The sequence below is a fragment of the Paramisgurnus dabryanus genome, chromosome 4, assembly GCF_030506205.2.
Source record: "Paramisgurnus dabryanus chromosome 4, PD_genome_1.1, whole genome shotgun sequence".
Taxonomy (NCBI): domain Eukaryota; kingdom Metazoa; phylum Chordata; class Actinopteri; order Cypriniformes; family Cobitidae; genus Paramisgurnus; species Paramisgurnus dabryanus.
The window spans coordinates 1631954-1654410 of NC_133340.1; the positions used below are offsets into that span (position 1 = coordinate 1631954).

The 22457-nt window shown below is 38.1% G+C and overlaps 1 protein-coding gene across 2 annotated transcripts; it reads right to left on the bottom strand.

The window, feature by feature from the left end:
- Window positions 1-468: 468 nt before the first annotated feature.
- LOC135785849 (importin subunit alpha-4) lies at window positions 469-22457 on the bottom strand. 2 transcript variants are annotated; one of them, XM_065295428.1, is made up of 17 exons: window positions 22320-22457; window positions 15941-15985; window positions 12414-12503; window positions 12299-12328; window positions 12113-12165; window positions 10859-10954; window positions 9945-10030; window positions 9759-9845; window positions 9476-9645; window positions 7641-7685; window positions 7092-7223; window positions 5887-6015; window positions 5596-5700; window positions 5323-5394; window positions 5080-5242; window positions 4800-4894; window positions 469-2970 (listed from the first exon to the last, which is right to left on the bottom strand). In XM_065295428.1, the coding sequence occupies exons 1-17, from the start codon at window positions 22386-22388 to the stop codon at window positions 2872-2874; spliced, it is 1566 nt and encodes a 521-aa protein (XP_065151500.1). In that variant the 5' UTR covers window positions 22389-22457; the 3' UTR covers window positions 469-2871. The 2 variants fall into 2 exon arrangements, with proteins under 2 accessions (XP_065151500.1, XP_073670297.1); XM_073814196.1 differs by having other exon boundaries at window positions 9759-9850; window positions 9944-10030.

Here is a 22457-nt window from a genome sequence, read left to right on the forward strand (position 1 = left end):
AAATATACTATTGTCCAAGAATGTATTGACAGGAATCAGATCTATTTTAACCAAAAGCGCTTACTGTGTGTTGATAAGGGAGTGAGCGCAGTAACATTTTGGACATGTTATAACAAATGATCTGTGGGGTATTTTGGGCTGAAACTTAAGACACTATAGGCAAACCTTGTAATAATGGGCATAATGTGGCCTTTAAGAGGCTGGCAAAACAAGCAAATTTGAAAAAAATATGTATATGAACATCGCCAGTGTAAACTGACATGATGACCATTATCACCTAATGTATGAATACGTTTTAAGTTAATTTAGGCACCTGTTCCTCTCTCTAAAAGACAGCACAATAAAACACACAGAGAGACAGGAATTTAAGAATAGAAAGAGACTAGTTAGATGGCAACAACGAGGAAGAGAAGGAAAGGATAGAACAGAGACAAAAGTATTAGGTCAATCATAAAAGAGCAATAAAAGGATGGCTAACAGTAAGTTTATTTTGGTTAGGTTCATCGATACAGAAAGCACGTCCTGAGGGAGTGATGAGTGAAACATGTGTTGCCATAGAAAGGTGAGGAGAGAGATTGTATAAGTTGAGAATTGTGATCCATATGATAAGAATGTGAAGGAAGCAGAATGAAAGTTAAGGGATCAATAACAAGTCAGCCAGCAGACTAGATGAGAATTATAATCTACTGCAGAAGGTCTCATCGTAAAGTGTCCAGAGTTAGGCAGACCCAAGAGACCCCATATTATAAGCAGCTCCAATGCAACGTGGTAGGTATTACGAACCTTTCTTTTAGTTGCTTTGAAATGAAAAACAAAAGGCACAATGAATTTCAACTCATTCTTTATCTTTAATATGCACAAGAGTTGAAAAAAATACTGATGAGCCACCTTAAAGAAAAATTCAGTTCTAAAATTTATAAAAACTTACAAACAATCAGAGGCCAAAAATGCGATCCTTCGCAGTTTTTTTTTTAGATTAATTGTTTCTTTAGCAAGTAAAAATCTTGCAACAAGCAATAAGCTTGTATCCATTTCCGATACAAGACGAAACTTCTTTAAAGTGGCTCGTTTTCTAGTCATCTAGATAAGTTTATGAAGTTCAAACCAGTTTTTTCTCTTTTTGTTCAACAATAAACGGCTAATTCATCAGGGCTGCCATAAGCTTCCTTACTGTCTTTTCAGCAGTCTGCGGCCCAAACACAACTACTTTAGTCCAAATGCAATTTTTCCCATACATCCCTTTACAAGTTAATGCACAGGAAAAAAGGAACCAAAAAAAAAGTCCAGTCACAACAGTAAGAAAGCCCATTTTCCAAATAATGGCAATCGCATGCCATTACAAAGCAAAGGTTAAAACAAAACGAAATGAAAATTACCCCTATTGGCTGTAAATCGATAATCACAATGTTATTATTGTTCTGTAGCGTCCCAACAACGTCTAGTGGACCTAAGTGTGGTAGCTTTTCATTATATACCTACACAAGAAATACACTTTTTTTAGTTGGTACAATTAAGTTTTGTAGCAAATGAAAAGATTAAAATCCAACAAAACAAAAAAGGAACCGCATTGTCGTGGTTCTCCTTTTCCCATTGCTTGTATTGTCAAAATTAAGCGAACATCGCTCTCCACATACATTAAGCAATAAAACGGGAAAAACCCAAAAAAGTGTGCGAAAAACTGCAAAAGCGGAAGCTCCACCGATCAAAACAAAACAAAAAAGATTTCACAATCCAATCACTGTTGCAGAGTTTCTCATTTTGACTACCGAGTGCTGAAATGTACTGATTTAGTGAAATTATTTTCCAACCGTTTACCAGTTGGGGTTAACCCGATGAACTTATTACTATGATTACAGACAGGAAGCAGAGATGATGAATCCAAAATACGGAGCGCTGCCAGAGCACCCTTCTCGAGTAGAAAGACCCGTTAGATTATCTCCGTGAACTTCCAAAGGTTGGGGCGGCCCTTTAAAAGTCCTGGCCAAATTGACGAAATCTTCCACTGATCACATAGGTTCCTCATTTAAAATGTCCGATAATCGCAAACCCAAAAGATCGGCACGACGAATGTCCAACTACACTTTTGCTGCAGAACTTTAAAGTAAACAAAGGTGCTTGACGGTCTCTGATGAATTTTCTCTAGAGTTTGTGATTTGATTTCTTCAATATCTTCAGTGGTTTGTAAATAGTAATCCACTTTGAGGATTTAATGAGAAGCAAAAGCAAGAATCGGTGGCTGTAATTGAAGTCCTGTAAGCACACCACATACGTTGATACGTCCCCTTCCCCCATTAGAATAATATTCCATGGAATAACCCACTATGGGCTAATTCATAGACTTCAGATGAATAGGGGAGGGGGTTCAAAATGGCTTAACACAGTAAAGGCTGGACATCGAGTTGGGAAACTCTACGATCACACCAGAAACACAAGGAATTTCCTGGAAAGCAAACAAAAATCCCTGCCCTTTAAATTGTAAGATTATCTCTTTCTTTCATCTTCCTTGGCTGATATGATGGCTGGTACGACAACATAAGTTCCTATTATTTTCATGCTCACCTATGTGGGTGTGTGAGTGAGTGAAAGAAAGAGCAATTTTTTTTCTTTTTTTTTAGTTTTTGGCAACTGCAGTATAATGAACAAGTCTTGTTCTTCTCTTCCATGTTTCGAAGTTGCTGAGATCCATTCACTTTTGAGTGGCGTTTGCGACGGGATCCTTCAGTGCTATTTATCTTCTTTGAGAGTGTAGTTTCCGAGCATGGTGATTGGTTGGATTTTCTGGTTAGTGAGTGGTTGGTAGATGATGGGTCAGTAGGTAACAGGGATCGAGGAGCAGCTGGGAAACCCACCATATTCTTAAGCTCAACGTTCCTAGAACTTGAACTCCTTGGTTTGAAGGTTGGAGGCTGGATCGAAGTTAAATGTACCTCCCTGGTTGGGCTCAGGAATCAGGCTGGGGTCCTCATCAATCTATAAGAAGAGCCACACAATATATTAACAAGAGAACCTGTCGACTTGTAAAGAAAAAATCTAAACATAAGACACATTCGTGTGGAAAGAACTACCGTATTTTCCGGACTATAAGTTGCTCCGAAGTATAAGTTGCATCAGTCAAAAATGCTTTTTGAAGAGGGAAAAACATATATAAGACTATACATTGCGTTTATTTAGAAAATTATTTCACAAAATCCAAGCCCAAGAACAGACATTTAATCTGAATAGGCAAGTTATTCAAATAAACTAGGGTTCCAACTAACGATTATTTTTTAATCAATTAATCGGGCGATTATTTTTTTTCGATTAATCGACTAATCGTTTAAAATATAAATATTTACTTAATTAGATGTTTTCACATATTATAGGTAAATAAGGCACTAAATTTGGGTATATTTACGTGTAGAAGTGTACTTTTAAAAGTGCAAAAGCCACACACTACTAGTTTTACTAATATAATATTTTTGATTTAGATACTAGAGCTTTAAATAAAAAAAAGTTTGTGCAGCTTTTATATAGTAAAACCTCTTTAAATGTCAAAATATCAATTAAAGGCGTTCTAAGCGAATCTGCGAGACGTTAGTTTTTGGTTGACGTTTGAATTGTTTTCAAACAGACGGAGCGTAGCTAACTCCTCCCCCTTTCTTCCATGCTTTCATGAACGCGCCCAACCCCCACCCCCAATTCCTTCTTGTCGTTTATTGGCTGGAACACTTTGTTATGGTTTCTGTTTGTAGGTTTGGCCACTGTGTTGTTATTGCCGTTTGTGAAGCTTGGGCTGTCTACAGAGATCGCGGTTTTTTACAGTTTGATCAGCGGACAGGCAGCAAGCAGATAGTGAGGAGATGTTTGCTGTATGTAACAAAAAATGTTTTATGGTCTAAAACGTGTCAATTCGCTTAGAGCACCTTTAACAAAATGAATTAAGTCTTTAGTGATGTGCTGAGAATTTTGCGACAGATTAATAAACTAATTTTAATCTTCAGCTTTAGACCTTGATGAATATTAAGATTATTTGTTATTAACAAAATAAATAAGCCATTATGATATGAAAGTGGTGATAAACATGCGTTGTTAAGGTAATAAAAACCTGGATTTCCCCCTTACTTTAAAACAGATGCTTGTGGTTAATAATTATTTTTCCGAAAACTCAACAACAATTAAACAAATAAAAACCCACTTATATTAAAGGAAATTAAACCTTTATTAACCAGCGTTCGTTTGCGTTTTTGCTTCCGTGCTTTTAACCAAGCTGGTCGGCTGATCAGAAGACCTGAATAAAGGCCTGAACAAACGTGCAGCTCGCGTTGTATGAAGTAAAAGTAAGCTTGCGCTTTATTAAGAAACAGCACCTGACTTTGAGCGCACAGGTTGCATAGCATGAATAAAACGTGACTTTGAGCAGAAACAGCACCTGGTGTGTGTGCATGTTGGCCGACGGTGGTGCGAGAGCATGTGACGTCACAACGAATGTCATAATCGATTTTATCGATTAGTCGTTGCAGCTCAAACTAAACAATGGCACACACAACAGTAGGCTGAATAGGTGTCCGTATATGTTAACGTAACAATACCATTTATTCACCAAACGCAATAGCATATCGAACATACCTGGGAGGCTAAATTAACACGACAAGCCAAAATAAGGAGAAGCATAGAGCAGACTCTCATGGCTGTAGACGGTAATGGTTTCTCTTGGTTCATAAAAATTAATTTTGACATATAAGTCGCAGGACCAAACTATGAAAAAGTGTGACTTATAGTCCGGAAAATATGGTATAAAATTTTTTTTGCTCTAAACTTACATCATCTCCAGAAAAGTATTGATCGATGATTTCAAATGCAAGTTTATAGATGTCCTCATTTTCATGCTGCTGTAGGTTCTCGATTTTTTCCAATCCTGAAACACAAAAGCAACATTATTGTAATAATTCTATCGTTGTTCTGTATTCTACCAAAAGTGTGTTTATTTTTATTTTCATCTACGCAAAATCTGTGTCTGATTTCTCAAGAACCAGACCAGAACCAAGCAATAAGACATTTATGACAACTAACTTCTCTCTAGTAAAGTTCAAGGTACATTACCTCCACACTCTTCAATGATCTCCGCAATTGTGCTAGCTTCCTCCCCAGCCATGATGAGGATGTTTTTCAGTCCATCAAGAACCACCTGGACCACCTGAGAGTCTTTCACTGACAGCAGGTTGCAGAAAGGAGGGATCACGTTTTGTTGCACCAAGTACTCCACCTTTCAATCACAACAAAGAGGTAAGCAATGAAAAGCAGGGAGTGACTCGGAATAGGCCAATCATCTATAACAGTACATACCTGTTCCTTTCTTCCACTTATTGTCAAATTACTGATGGCCCATGCAGCCTCCTTCTGTGTTCCAAAATCACCCTGTTTGAAAAAGCAAGACTTATCAGACATTCTGGTTTATAGGTATGACTCAGGTCCCCCATTCAATCTAAATCTGTGATATTTTTACGTAGAAGAGCACAGCTAATAATACATAGTTATAATAATTCAAATTTAAAATCATTATGTAATTTCAACCATTTTTATTTGATGTGCATGCATATTCAAGGCACAGTTTCTCACCTTGGCGAGCTGGTGTATGATCATGGGTATGAGTCCAGCATCTATTACTGCCTGCACCTGCTGTTGGTTACCCGCTGTTATATTGGACAGGAACCACACTGCCTCCTACAGGGAAAAACAAACATGTTACAGATGTAGCCTAAACATGATCCTTTTGTTAATACCAGTACGTTAGCTAATACATTAACTAATGTTACCAAATACAACCTTATTGTAAACCCAAATAAATGTTTGACCTTCACCGTCCTGTATTTACACAAATACAAAATGGGACATGTATATTTCTCTTACCTTATTGATCTTCTCTTTGGGGTGTGTGAGCAGGTTGGGAAAGTGAGAGAGGACATCACAGTTGAGCACCACCTGAGTCTGCTCATCCGTCCCCGTGACAATGTTGCCCACCGCTCTCAGTGCTGCAGTCTGGGTGGATGATATGCACATGTTATCGCAAACTATTTGGTTAAAAAAAATCCAGATAATTTACTCACCACCATGTCATCCAAAATGTTGATGTCTTTCTTTGTTCAGTCGAAAAGAAATTATGTTTTTTGAGGAAAACATTCCAGGATTTTTCTCAATTGAATGGACTTTAATGGACCCCAACACTAAACACTTAAAAATTTGTTTAAACTGAGTTTCAAGGGACTCTAAACGATCCCAAACGAGCCATGAGGATCTTATCTAGCGAAACGATTGTCATTTTGACAAGAAAATTTAAAATATGCACTTTTAAATCACAACTTCTCATCTATCTCCGATCCTGTGAAGCGCCAGCGCGACCCCAAGTAATTGCATAGTGACGTAGAGAGGTCATGTGTTACATATATGAAATGCACATTTGCGAACCATTTTAAACAATAAACTGACACAAAGACATTAATTAGTATCATTCGACATACAACAACGTCGGAACGGTCCTCTTTCAACACACTTGTAAACACTGGGGCGGAGTTTCGCATTCGTCATCCGTGACCTCTTGACGTAATGACATAATGAGGTCGCGCTGGCGCATCACAGGACCGAGATAGACGAGAAGTTGTGCTTTAAAAAATTTTTTATAATTTTTTGTCAAAAATGACAATCGTTTCGCTAGATAAGACCCTTATGCGTCGTTTGGGATCATTTAGAGACTCATTTTTAAACGCCGTTTCAAAAAACGTTAAGTGTTGAGTTAAGTGTTGGGGACCATTAAAGTCCATTAAAATGAGAAAAATCCTGGAATGTTTTCCTCAAAAAACATAATTTCTTCTCAACTGAACATAGAAAGACATCAACATTTTGGATGACATGGTGGTGAGTAAATTATCTGGATTTACTTTTAAGAGAATGGACTAATACTTTAAACAAATAGGTATAAATGTAATCTACATGCAAATGTATTGAATTCTCATTGTTGTTGCTACATCTATTCACGCATCTTATATACACAGCATACCAAAGTGTTTGACTTTTACTTGTTACAAATTAACAACCATTTATATTTGCTTTACATTTACCTGAACTTTGACCTCTTGGTGGCTGAGCAGTGGGACAAGGAAGGGGACGACACCTGAGTCTATAACCATCTGAATCTGCTCATTACCTCCGTCTGTCAAATATGACAAAGCCCACACTGTGTCTACCAGAATCTAGAGCGAAAAAAGAGAGAACAAAAAATGAAATATAATGGAAATTAAAAGTGCTGTGTGTAAACTTTAGCGGCATCTAACGTAAAAATGTTGTATAGAATGTTACATTTGCCACTTTGTAGGCGTGAGCGTGTCCCTTTAAGTGCAAATGAGCTTATATCTGCACTAAATGGCAGTGTTGTGGTTGGATAGTGCAGATTAAGGGGCAGTATTATCCCCTTCTGACATCACAGGAGGAGTTAAATTTAAATGACACATTTTTCACATGCTTTCCCAAACTAAGTTACTGGGTTGATCTTTTCACGTCTTCTAGGTTAATATAGAAGCACTGGGGATGCAATTATAGCACTTGAATGGATGGAAAAAATCTGATTTTCATTGTATGTCCCCTTTAAATGTAGTATGCAGTGTACTTACATTTATATCTGTATGATATATGAGTACACAAAGGGCAGGAAGAATCTGTGAGAGATAGAAAAAATATGTTGATAAGTTAAATGAGCAGATTGCAAGAAAACAAACCTACACCACTGTCAACACCAAATTTGCTGTAAAACAACAGAATATTCATTAAACCTGTCATCGATGAAAAGTGGTTTGCACACATGCCATCTAATAAATTTCTTATCAGCAGGAGGTGCAATATGTTCCTCTCAGCTCAAAGCTAAACCTCCAAATCACAGCCAAGAACAGAGACAAAAACAAGCAAAGGAAAAAAAATACTGGCATGGAGATTACACGGCACAATATCAGCAGCTCAAAGACTGAAAAATGGTTTAAAGCTACTTCAGCTTTTAAGTGAGGTAAGATAAACCAAAAGGCGATATATTTTCTCTGAATTTGTGTTTGTATGGATATATTATGCTATGTGAGGTTTAAAAAAATGTTTATACAATATCAATCAATCATTTTCATGTCCCTCTGCAGTTGTCTGGACCATGATTTGGCACATAAACAGTGTTATACACTCACCTAAAGGATTATTAGGAACACCATGCTAATATTGTGTTTGACCCCCTTTCGGCTTTAGAACTGCCTTAATTCTACATGGCATTGATTCAACGAGGAACTGAAAGCATTCTTTAGAAATGTTGGCCCATATTGATAGGATAGCATCTTGCAGTTGATGGAGATTTGTGGGATGCACATCCAGGGCACGAAGCTCCCGTTCCACCACATCCCAAAGATGCTCTATTGGGTTGAGATCTGATGACTGTGGGGGCCATTTTAGTACAGTGAACTCATTGTCATGTTCAAGAAACCAATTTGAAATGATTTGAGCTTTGTGACATGGTGCATTATCCTGCTAGAAGTAGCCATCAGAGGATGGGTAGATGGTGGTTATAAAAAGATGGACATGGTCAGAAACAAAGCTCAGGTAGGCCGTGGCATTTAAACAATGAACAATTGGCACTAAGGGGCCTAAAGTGCCAAGAAAACATCCCCCACAACATCACCATCAGCATGCACAGTGGTAACAAGGCATGATGGATCCATGTTCTCATTCTGTTTACGCCAATTTTCTGACTCTACCATCTGAATGTCTCAACAGAAATCGTGACTCGTCAGACCACGCAAAATTTTTCCAGTCTTCAACTGTCCAATTTTGGTGAGCTTGTGCAAATTGTAGGCTCTTTAACCTATTTGTAGTGGATATGAGTGGTACCCAGTGGGGTCTTCTGCTGTTGTAGCCCATCTGCCTCAAGGTTGTGCGTGTTGTGGCTTCACAAATGCTTTGCTGCATACCTTGGTTGTAACGAGTGGTTATTTCAGTCAAAGTTGCTCTTCTATCAGCTTAAATCAGTCGGTTCATTCTCCTCTGACCTCTAGCATCAAAAAGGCATTTTAGTCCACAGGACTGCCGCATACTGGATGTTTTTCCCTTTTCACACCATTCTTTGTAAACCCTAGAAATGGTTGTGCGTGAAAATCCCAGTAACTGAGCAGATTTCCCATTCTGACATTCAGTTTGGAGTTCAGGAGATTGTCTTGACCAGGACCACATCCCTAAATGCATTGAAGCAACGGCCATGTGACTGACTGGTTGATTAGATAATTGAATTAATGAGAAATTGAACAGGTGTTCCTAATAATCCTTTAGGTGAGTGTATAATACAAGCTTTATAAACCCCTAAAACATTTTCTACGTGTTATTTGAATCTCTCAATATTATAACGCATTGGGTTCTAAAGATAAGATTTTTTCCAGAAAGCAACCAATTTTTACCTCATCACATCACATGCGCTCCTTACCTCTTGTACAGTTTCCATAGGTGGAGGTGGGTCCTTGTTTCGGCACAGGTTGACAATGACCCAGGTAACGTTTCTCAGGAAGGTTATGGGGATAGAGGGATTAATAAATGACAAGAGGGGTTTGACCACGCCAAGAGAGATGACGTAATCTCGACACTGGGGCCCATCACCTGCACAAGGTTCATAAAACATGAAGTTAAAGTTTCAGCTATCAAAAAGCTTAACTCGACAATGCCACACAGGATATTAAGAAGCTGTAACAGTAAACGTTACAGTTACTCACCGATGATGTTGCCCAGTGCCCACACGGCCTGCTCGCACACATTCTGATGAGGAGAGTGAAGAAGTCTCAAAAACAAGGGGACAGCATCTACGCCGTTAAAGAGAACACAACACAGAATGTTTAATTCAACACACAACGGCTCAAATCTGAAACAACATATCCCATACAGGAGTTCACTAAACTTACTGGATTTGACAACCGCTTGCGTCTGCGCAGACGTCCCTGACGCAATGTTGGTCAGAGCCCAGGCAGCTTCAAACTGCAATGATGGACTGACAAAGAAAGAGAGACACATGCGAGATCAGTAAACAACACTTATGCCCATTCTTAACTCTTAACAGGGTTCAGCTACGTGTCCCATAAACAAAACCCTTTATACAATTGCATATTGATTATAGTAATGGTTCTAGGCTCATTTCAAGCAAAACATGACCAAAATAAAGACTTGTGGTTGAATAAATGACTTGTCACACACAGGGTGCCCACACCTTTTCATGGGTAATTTAGTCATTTGTAAATAACAGTTGCTTCTATCAGAGATTGCAAGAGAGGATTTCCATCCGTTTTAGGTACCAATCCTAATAAAGATGTTACACACCGCAAAAAAGCTGTCAGTGGTTTATTGTTCATCACAGCCTTCAACAATTTATTGTTATAGTTGTGTTGTGAACTTCACTAATCTCTTTAATATAGAAAGCTTTTTTTAAACTATATGTTTATAGTTATAATCCATAGTGTGAATGGCCCTTTAGCCTTTATTTACAATACTTGGGTGGTCTGGAAGCACAGATGGACCCATTCTAAATCACTACTGTGCCTATTGCAGTCTAAACAGTTCCTAGCTGACAGGACAGATCAATTGCTTTGTCGGCTTCTTGACAGGCGCGTGCCATCAGCTCTAAACAGCTGGAAATACATATGTGTCAAAAGGAAGTCTGCTCATCTCTTCTCCTTGATTCACTTCCATAAAGACGACTTTATTAGCGCTGATGTGCGCTCATACACCCAAACTCATATTTAAACATAATTGAGTACGCTTCATTTAACAAAGCTATTAGCACTTGACTCTTTCTCGCTCATTGTAGTATCCAAGCACTCACTTGTCATCCCTCTCCAGGCATTTGACTAAGATCGGAAGGATTCCACATTTTATCAAGTCATCTATGGGGGGATTTCTATCACTCGAGAGCAGTTTTCTGTAAGAAAGAACAACAATCCGTCATTCCAGCAATTCAAACACAACCGTAAAATAACAGCTGCTAATCTCAAAATAAATGGAGCAAGACGAGCGTGATTGAACTTTATAACATTTTTATTTGTTCTGCTTTTCAGATTTGATTCTGATACAAAGTCTAATGTAATTTCAGTTCTATATAAAATGATACAGCCAATAAGAGACTTCGCAACCCACTGTACCTCCAAAATGTGACATTTCTAAATGAAACACTATTCAATAATAAAAATAAAACATTTAGGAATTACAGAATCATCATGAATGGAGGAAGTACTGAATATTCGCAATAGATTGTTGACAACTACGTCGTAAAACAAACACTTTTGAGAGCATGATTGGAATAGAACCTATGGTAACCTTATTAAGCTTTATTCGCAATTTTTCAATGGTATTGTTAAAGGAAAACAGCACAATTTTACTATGTTCTTACCTAAGCTGAAACAAATTAATACATACCTATCTTTTTTCAATGCGTGCACTTAATTTTTGTACAGTGCGTTGTGAATGTGTTAGCATTTAGCCTAGCCCCATTCATTCCTTAGGATCCAAACATGGATGGATTTAAAAGCCAAACACTTCCATGTTTTCCCTATTTAAAGACTGTTACATGAGTAGTTATACGAGTAAGTATAGTGGAACAAAATACTTAAAAAGCAGATAAAAAATGGCAACTATATTGTATGGTGGAAGAGCACTTAGTTTGCAGCAGTAAAATATTAAATAATTGTGCTGTTTTCTTTTCATAATAACCAAAAGTTATTACCCCCCACATACATGTTCGACAATCCAAGCCCCCAACCCGCTTGATCAATCTTTCCTTTTGATTTTGCTATTACATTGACCAGCATGTTAAGATGAAATTGAATTTTTTTTTTTTTATTATTATTATTTTTTTTTTTTGGGCCATTTTTGCCTTTATTGATACACAGTAGTTTGTGAGACGACAGGAAAGTAGAGGGTGGAGAGAGGGGTATGGGATTGGCAAAGGACCTCGATCCTGGATTGAACTCGGGTCGCCGGAAGTGCGGAAAATTATTTTACATAAGAGAATATTTTAACTACAATCATGAGCAACACGTGCATATTACACCATTACAGGAATGTATCGTAAACACTTTACCTGGCTGCTTGCACGGCACTGAGCTGCACCACGGCATTGTCACTTGTTGCGTTCTATAGACAATAAAAGTAGAGATTTAGAGTATTACATTTTATTTATCAGAGATTAATCCTCTCTGGATACAAGCGTCCAACATAAACACACATTAAAAGCATAAACACATGTTTATACACGTTAACAGCTTACCTGTAAGATGGCATCTAGCGTTACATTTTGCTAAAAAGAAAACAGAAAGAAAACAATTGAGAAAACGCAAGAAAAGGATACATAAAAAAACAATTAATCTAAAAAAGCATCTTACCCCTTTGAAGTCCGAGTCCACGTCCGAGTCTTCCAGACTTTCTTCCTGTGGAACGTTCCGTTTCTTAAGGAGATGTTCATCTCTTTTGTTCTGTATGGATTGACAAAGCAATGAGATATTGTGGAATCGCGCTAATATGGATTTCACAGATCTATCATTTAAAAGAAATATGGAAATTAGGGCTGGGACAATACAGCGCGACACACACTTAAATGCCTGGATGATATTGATTCTAAATCGCAAAGGCGATTTTTTATGTACTTCAACTCTTTGATCAATAGTAATTCAGTCTAAAATCACTGTTAGTTTGAGTCATTTATAACATGCATTTGAAAAAGCAACACTAGTCAAACATAATCATTATAAATATTCTTTATTATCATATTAATACCTGAAAAGGTTTGAAGAACCACAATATAAATATGCATTTATAATTTATAGTAATGGTACTACTTCGGCGGCGCATATCGAGTTTCTGCACAAGAGCGCCCTCTGGCTTTAGAGGTAGCGCATTTCAAGCATTGTAATCGGTATCTTATTGCATTTCAATTCATGTTTTTAACAGTATGCTGAACCCTTATTTCAACAGATCAAAGGAAACTGATTTCCCATGACCCAGCCATTTAAAAACAATACATATGCTGATGTTTATCGATATAAAAACTCACATAATCTCCCAACACCAAAACAGGAAAAAACTTGTAAGACCGCATACATAAATAAGAAAGATTTTGAACTGAGGGTAAGCAATACGCGCCCCAAATGTTAGCACATACAGGAATGCAAGTGGAATGTCTCACAAACACAGCAACAGTCTGATTTTATTGGTCTGATATTGTAACAGCCTAATATGGACTGGATTGTGTCACCCAATCCAGCACTGAACGAATAAACAACATCAGTGCTGCAGTACTAAACTCTTACTCCAAATCAAATCTGGACCAACAGATTAAACAACAGAAGCAGATTTCTGCCCACTCACTCACACTGTGAAACAAAGCATGCTGCCATCCATTTGTCCTGATTGTCAGAGACTTTGTAGTGGCTTTGCTTCTGGTGATGACATGGCGCTTTATCAAGAAGGGATTTGTAGCGTTTTATAGATTTGAGACCCATAAAATAGCCAGCAAATAGTTCAAGACGATGTTTATAGCAAGTAGGAAAGAAAGAAGGGAATGATTCACGATGAGGGAAGCCCCTGATGATAAACCCACTTGCTGGGGTGCAGCCAGCCAGCAGCTCCGTGACCATTAATGGTGTGACCTAAATACTGCGAGTGCAAATCAGATCTCCAACAGTAACGGCTCACCAGGTGAGAGGAGACCAACTCACAAGAAGGCTTCAATAACAGGCCATAGCAATTATTTTTATGGCTTTTGAAGTTCTCTACTCATGTAGACCAAACATTTTTACCTTCTGTCTGTTTATTTTCAAAGACTGTGCCTAACAACCGCCTACTTCCATACTATATAGTAGGCAAAAAGCAGTAGACGAGGGGAGTAGCATGTCTGAATTCATCATAGTGATAGGCCGATATATCGGCCGATATTTGGATTTCTTTTTATCTGCCGATACATCTTTTCAATCTTTTCAATAGTTCTATATAAATGCACGAAAATTCGTAGTTTTTTTCGCAAGTGAAAAACAATATTGACCTTCTAGTTGAAAAAGGAGCCTCATATAAGATTAATTCATTCGCATTTGGAAATCGATTATTTACGTCTGGCAGAGATGACAAGCGGACATCATTAGCCAAAGTCAAAACCTTTATTTTTAGTAAACTCCGTGTACACAAACAATATTCTCAATGCTCGCGTTCATGTGTAGAGATCCAGGTGATACTTTAAGCAAAGTTTCATGTTGTGTCCTGCCTTCTTATGTTGTAAAATAGTGGTAGTTCGGTAGCAGCGGACAGCGGCTGGAAGAACGCATCAGGGATCGGGTAGGCATCACACCCTAACCAAGATATATTTTTTTACAGTAGCGTTTATTTTCATGACAGTCGAGATGCGACATGTTGTCTTTCGTAGCCCTTTACTGTATCCGTAAGAATCATAGACAATAAAAGATAAGAAATCCGTAAATCGTAGCAAGCTAGCCAATGCTTGTCAGTGGTTCGGTGGTACTCGGTAGGTCCTCAAGATGGCGGCATGACGTAAAAGGTCACATGACAGATTTCCATCTATACGATCCCAACGGAAGCATAAGAGTTTTATCTAGCAAAACGATCATCATTTTCGCCAATAAAAACGTGTATTCTTAAACCACAACTTCTTGTTTTGCAGTAGCAGTGTGACATGCCAGTGTGACCTTACGTATTATAATCAAAAGTTCATGCATGATGTATGTGGAATGATACTAAATCATGTTTTTATGTCAGTTTATTGTTTAAAATGGTCTGCAATTGTGTGTTTTACATATGTTAACTGCATTGAAACTGTAAACTGTTTATGTGCAATAAACTATATACAATTGAGAAAAATCCTGGAATGTTTTCCCAAAAAAACTGCATTTCTTCTCGACTGAAAGAAAGACATAAACATCTTGATGACATGGTGTGAGCAAAATATCAAGATTTCTTTTCATGCAAGTGGAATATTCCTTTAAACGTTCTATCACATTCCCTGAGGATTTTCAAAATTGGTTATGTTTTCACTACATTCAGAGTAAAACGCCTTGTTTTACAATGCACTCAGGCAGCATAGCGTACAGACTCTGTACGTGCGTGCATCTTACTCAAAATTTAAATGATAACTTTAAATCCTAAGGCGAGAGCAAAGCAACCATGCAAGCTGGCATGCCATCTTTCACCACCTGCTTAAGTCTACAGTAATGCACGGAGTGACTCCAGAGAGCTCGGAACTGAGGCCATATTTAAGCTACAGATGCTCCTTTATTTCTTACAGCGATGCCCCCCACACAATCTCTGCATCTCATAGACAACATTTGACCGTGAACCTTTTTGAAATACGAGTATCATCAAAATGGGTCATAAATGGGAATTGGACTGACTATGAAATTTAACATCTTTTAGTACTTATAACAAAATATTTGTCTGTTGTGAGAATATGAAACAGATGCAATAATTTATTGGTCTATTTATTAAGTAACTTGTAAAACTTACTATAACAATACATACGTGTATTTTTTTACTACACGCTGTTATGCTTTGCACATATCTGGCCCATCTTTCTGCATTGGATCCATGTTATTATTAACTATTATGTTAAATAGCAGCACTGCTATGTTGTGTCTCTTAAATAAGACAGTAATGCAGTAATAAATACAAGCGTATTGATCCTCAACCTTTTAAACCCTCAGTGATGATTCTCCTCATGTCCCCACACTGTCTTTTAGGAATGTAAAACATTAAGATGTGAATCCTCAAGCGTGTTTCATTTCCTGTCTCAGACGAGTCGTGTATATTGCTTTATAGTGGAATGTTATGAAGCTCTCTGCGGCTTTATGAAGCGAACAATTCCCAAATAAAATCATTCACAGCCTGCACATTAAGTAAACTCACTTACCTTTCTCAGTTCTACCGTCACTTCATTACGATGTCTTCGCATCGTCTGAAACAAGAGAAAAATAAATTGTTTGGTTAGTGCTTTCCTCATATGAACAGTGCAACACATTTGAGAGCACAACTCAGAGCCACAATAAGGCAAAGGAGGTGTAAGTGGTCGCTATTTGGTATTTGATTATTTTTTGGCATCAGTTTGTGCAAAACAAGGTCAGGGTTAAGCAGAATAGTTCAGTATGAGCAGTAACAAACACTTATAACATGGCATCATTCAAACTTTTTTGGAAGACACAGAACAAGCTCTGATTTGTTCTGACAATGTAACGGTGACACGCTTAAACAACGAATGGGTTGGGTGGCAACCAAAATCTAGTTACTCCAACCTAAAGAGGCAACCAATCTTGGCAACCATGGTGATGGTCAATCCCAGCTGACACTCATTCCTGCATTCCAAGATTCCTTCAGACTATCCCAATTTCAGGCTATCCTAGTAGGTCTCCTCTGGATGGTACATCAGGAACATGTTCAGCACAAAGCTAATGTCAAATAAATCTTTAGTGTCCCCGGAGTATGTTTGTGAAGTTTTCGCTCAAAATATCATATAGATAATTTATTATAGCATGTTAAAATTTCCACTTTGCAGGGGTGAGCAAAAATGTGCAGTTTTTGGGCGAGGAGTGGGCGGGGCAACTGATATAATAGGAAATCTAGTGTAACAAATATTAAGATTTACTAGGAATAGCAGTATTGCAAAAATAATTAAACTGAATATAATAATTCAAAGTAATAATTAACAATTCAATAATTCAAATTAAAACAAAGGTTAAGTAAAACTGTTATAGTCAAAAATCTTTAAATGCAAACAAGCTGATCCTGCACTAAATGGCAGTGCCGTGGTTGAGATTGCAGATTAAGGGGCGGCATTATCCCCCTCTGACGAGCTAAATTTCAATGTCCTATTTTTTTCACATGCTTGGATAGAATGGTTAACCAAAACCAAGTTACTGGGTTGTTCTTGATCAAATTTTCTAGGTTGATAGAAGCACTGGGCACCCAATTATAGCACTTAAACATAAAAAAAAGTCACATTTTCTTGATATGTCCCCTTTAACTCTTTCACCGCCAGCATTTTAAAAAAAAGTTGCCAGCCAGCGCCAGCGTTTTTCATGATTTTCACCAAAGTTTAATGCCTTCCAGAAAATGTTCTTCTTTGAATATATAAACATACAATATACCAAATGAAAGAACAGACCCTCTGCTTTCAAACAAAAAAAACGTTTCATCCTACCTTTAGTGGTTCTTTTGCAATCAGCTTTTGAATATGGGTAGGTTTTTGCAAAAACACCACATTTTGAGCAAAAAGCAGAGATAATTCCATTTTTGTGACGGACTTTTCATAGAGATCCCATTCAGAGCGATCTTTAAAACAGACACGGACATGCAGCCGCTTGCCATTGGGCAATACTTCCGGGTTTAAAAAGTGGCGGAAGGGCGCCACCTGGTGGATAATAGCGGTATTGAGGAAAGATGGAAAATCTCGTCATTGGCGGGGAAGCGTTTTCTCTTAATTGACGAGATATCTCGTCAATGGCGGGAAAAGTGTTAAATATGAGGCCAGTTTTACAAAGTGGTTGGATATAAATGCATGTTGGCAATGTGTGGACACAACACTACTACAATGAAAACAACCCACCCTTTCCTTTGTTTCAAATTCTCATTTTGCCAAAGTAGTCTCATTAGACATGCAGTTTTGATCTATCTGTTAATGTGACGTCACAAAAACGAAGCCCCGCCCACGGCCATTGGCTCCCACCAAAATAGGGGCATTTTTGACAAGCTATAACAAATTATCTGCGGGGTATTTTAAGCTGAACTTCACAGACACATTCTAGGCACAATAGGCATGGGCTGGTATGACATTTTGGCGGTATGATAACATTAAGCAAAAATACCACGTTTTCACAGTATTGGGGTTTTGCCATTGCAACACTAAAATGTGTTTTTCACACACATAACTGGACAAAATACATTTTATTTTTAAACAACATACAACATCTATTCTGGGTTAAAATAAAGCCTTTAAATGATAATTTTCTTTCAAAAAATATTTTTGTAATATATTTAATGTAAATTACATCACTTAATGACTGCATTAATTTTGTGTAAACCCAGCTCATACCTTGCAAACGGTATTAAAGAAAATGTTGGTGGCTTTGAAACCTTTGCTGTTTAAAACCTCGCTATACCTTGAAACCGGTAACCGCCCATGCCTAGGCACACATAAGACTTACATTACATCATAAAAATGGGCATAATATGTGCCCTTTAAAGAAAACCTCAACCTCAAGAGCAGATGGGGAAAGATGCCCCATAAAAATATTAGCAGCCAGTGATATGGAGATTCCAAAAGCCGTGTGGTGGGGACGGTGGGACGGATCAGATTTGATCTTGTGACTGGGCATCCTAGTTCATGTTACAGCAAGTGCACACAGTGCCTTATGTAACCCAAACGCCATGGAGGGCAGCAAAATAGAGGATGTTCTTGGGTTATCCAATAGACATTATACAATTCAGTGCCTTGATGCATAAAACCTGTTGTGTTATATTTTCATGCCACAGTCGATATATTGATGCTTTTTATTTGATCAAAAATTGGCTGAAAAGTATTGATTAACAATATATTGGGGCATCACTATTCCAAACTTAATAAGGCATTTTCTTAATAACATGAATTTTTACAATTCATTAGCAGCCATGTATATGAAAACAAGCCATGTGTATAAAACCTGGAAAGACAGGCGAACGGGGCTCAGAGGAAGAACTCCAACAGTCAGTGGGCCGATGCTTCGCCGCTGACATGACAGCTTGGCACTCTTAAGACCAACATAATGACACAGTTTGTGTGCATGTGCTTGTCTTGTTGCCAGCATGGTCTTATTCCCGTTATGTCCTCGACGTGCTAATAAATAGGCTGACCACAATTAACAGCCACAAATATCCAGAAGCACCAGACACCAGGCCTGACTCGTTCGATGTCTCTTTTTATAGACCGATCACTACATTAAGCATACATACATAAAGAAATAGAGACTACTAATAATACAGAAAGTCCCTGTATCTCAACTGGTGAGATGAGCATGGCACCAGCAACGTAACATTGTGGGTTTAGATCCCAAAGAACACACAACACTAACATGTACACCTTGAACAAACTTGAGGATCTTAAGTATGCCAAATATCTAAAAGTAAAACAAGACACTCACACGTGTCTTTAGTCAAAACCTTTGGCAAGAAACTAGCAATATGGGGGGTTGCGATGCAATGTGTTGCATTAAAGCCCGATTTGTAGTCGTGCATAAGTTCTACTACGTAGGTTATCCGTAGCCTGTGCGTAGCTCTGCATAGCCTGACCTGAGGAGTGATTTAACTCAAATTGCAACAAAAGGCGCTGTTTATTTACTTCAATCATTGCTGGTCTTCTCAAATCATACACAACAAGTTGCTGTTTCTTCTTCGTCTGTGGGTTAACTTGCCAAGCTTCTTCTTCTTTGACGGTCGCGCTGCAACTGTGGTTACACCCGTGGATACTGCCTACCAGCGGTTTGCGCGTGTGTTTGCACATTGACGCAAAAGTATAAATGAAAACCGTTGCGGAACCTACGCCGTAGGACCTACACACAACTATAACGAGCCCTTTACTGTAAAGCAAGGCGATATTTTGCAATATTTCCTATTTTATGGATATAATTTTAGGAAAGCTGTCATGAAGAGCACACCACCATATTTAAACATTAGCAAAAAAATTGTGGCGCGCCCGTATGCTGGTACTTCCTGTCACCGTTTAACTCCTTAACTGGCACAATCCTTTTTGATTGGGGGGTGAAAAGGTGATGTACACCTTTAAATTGATATAACTCGAAGCCTAATCTTGGTCTTGTTAAAAAAGAAACGTTAAAGTTTTTCAAGCTTTTCAGTGCCTGGAGGTGAAAATATTAAGTATAAAAAAAATTTGTAATAAAAAAAAAAAAATGCAATATAGGGATGCACGATATATCGGCCGACATATCGTTATCGGCCGATAACTGCTTATTTTTTAATATTATCGGTTATCGGTCTGATAGCAAAATTAGGCAGATAAATGAAAGCCGATAAATTGTGGATTATTTCGGTTTGTTGAACAACTTCATTTGCTTATTGCTGGCCATGTGGAGTTTTGATTGGTGCTTTCTGTGACATAGCACGAAGATGACACGTGTTGCGGATTAAGAAGAGTATGCTAGTCTAGTGCAAAGACAAGATGTCCGCGGTCTGGGAGTTTTTCATTGTGAAATTAATATGAATATTTATCATATATATATATATATATATATATATATATATATATATATATATATATATATATATATATATATATATATATATATATATAGTTATCGGCCATAATTTCCATATCGGTGCATCCCTAATGCAATATAGTCTATATATTTTATACATAAAATGATCATAAAAAATTAAGGTTTGTGTTACACTTTTAGTGGTTTTACCAACAACGACCACTAGGTGTCACCGGTTTGCTGCATACTCTTGTCACAAATCAATAAATTACTGTCACTGCATTATTATTACTGCTAAACTAAAATTGAAATATGCAAACTACATTCCTTTTCCAACTAAATATAGTTTTTTCATGATGGATTAAAATTTGCAAAGTAAACTCAGGTTTCCCACTCACGGGACAGGGCCTGTAAATATCGATATTTTCTTGCACCCCTATTCGAAAAACATCTGGCACATGCACAAACAGCAGGAAGTATTTTATGTGATCCAATCAAAAAAGTCTTTGCAATCCTAATCTGCATATGCAAATATTTTAACATTGCAAACTCTGAAAACTCTGAAAATTTCAGGTTGATCATAAACAGTTATCAATGCAAAACACTGATACATGGGTCACTCCCCATGTATGAGCTACAATACATGAGAAGAACTAAATCTACCAGCTAATGAGCCAACACAAGTCAGCTGAGCCACCAAGCACAAGCCCCTTGCTCTTAGGAATGCGACATGGGAAATCCGAATCGGCTTTGCAAATTCTTGGAATAGCTGCATAACGACGACTGCTTTGCTCCCTGCATCCAGTGTCATGTGTGTATGAAGGCTGAGTCACACTAGCACCCTGCAGTCTCAGTCACTTCACACCATTAATCTTAGGGTAGGCCTTGGGGGCTACGTGGACGAGACCACGGCAAATGATGATAATGATGTCTAGCAGCAACAGGATATGCAAACAATGGTTGATCATAAATGTGATTTTAGCACCTTAGGTGTGCACTACTATATAAGCATCAGTGCGATTTGAAAGGCACTTTAAAGGCATGAACACTCATTATGCTAGTCGCCTGGGTTAAACATAACATATGAATCCCCGTTATAGACAACTGCTATGGTTCTGCTTGTATTTGGTTACAGATGTTCAACCTTGTGGCATGGTTATGTAATCCATCTTCTTACTCCTTTCTTAGTGTTTCTAGGTCGTATTGACGCAACACACCGACATTTGGTGATTCTCATTCGAGATTTAGAGTATTTGGTTTATTTCAACTTTGGTGTATCTAGTTAAGATGTTAACTAACCAACCAGTGGACAATACATGTATGGTAACGTTTCATTCCAGAGCTAAACGGTTATAAGCAGCTGACATTTTCACATAACATCTTATCAACTTAAACATACACTACAAAGTGTTCTGATCAGTGAACAGGTTAGTTAAATTCAGATATTGCATGCTGTGTTAAACGGGTGTAACTGATCAAGCGATAAAGAGGTCAGATTTGATTTGACTGGTGGTCACTAGCTTGCTAACGCCGGTGTTAATACACCTGTCTCTGTCACATATGTCCAACATCACACCTTATGTGTCACACTGTTTACATGTAGTTGATCTTTAAAGCATAAACATTTAAGATGAACTTGAAAAGAAATACGTTTAAACTGAAAGGTAGACGAGGAATATGTCGCCTGCTAACCTGTTAGCATACAGGCTAGCACGATATATAGCTACATGTTCTTGGCCCAGCGTGAAATAAATAGAAAATAAACCCTAACCGAGCTAATAATCAAACCCTTCTTCACCCAAATTATCAAATAATGCCTTTAAACACCTCCGAGTAGTGTTTAAGAGGCGATAAGTTGGTGAACATTGAGGGGAAATTTGTTTAAGGAGGCCTTCGCGTAGGCCGCGCCCGCCCCGCATGATGCTTACTTCTGCTGGATTCACAAGCACCCGCTTCGATCCGACCCTACAAACCGATCAAAACCGGCTAGACAAGAGAACGAACCCGTCTGAATGAAAACAGAACGTCAAAAGTCTCTGAAACACCTACCTCCACATCTCGCCCCTTGTTTTTGAAGCTCTTAATACGATGGTTTTCCAAGCCGGCGTTTTCGGCCATGGCTGTGTGTGTGTGTCTGTAGTCCCGACCGACGTGCGGAGCTCGGCTCAGGGAGGAGAAGGGGGTGGG

Excerpts from the sequence above, each read along its gene's own strand:
- LOC135785849 (XM_073814196.1), bottom strand. The coding sequence starts at position 22,388 with ATGGCCGAAAACGCCGGCTTGGAAAACCATCGTATTAAGAGCTTCAAA. Across the intron at positions 15,986-22,319 it reads ACAAGGGGCGAGATGTGGAG|ACGATGCGAAGACATCGTAA; the intron begins GTAGGTGTTTCA and ends CTCTTGTTTCAG. Across the intron at positions 10,031-10,858 it reads TGCCTGGAGAGGGATGACAA|TCCATCATTGCAGTTTGAAG; the intron begins GTGAGTGCTTGG and ends TTTCTTTGTCAG.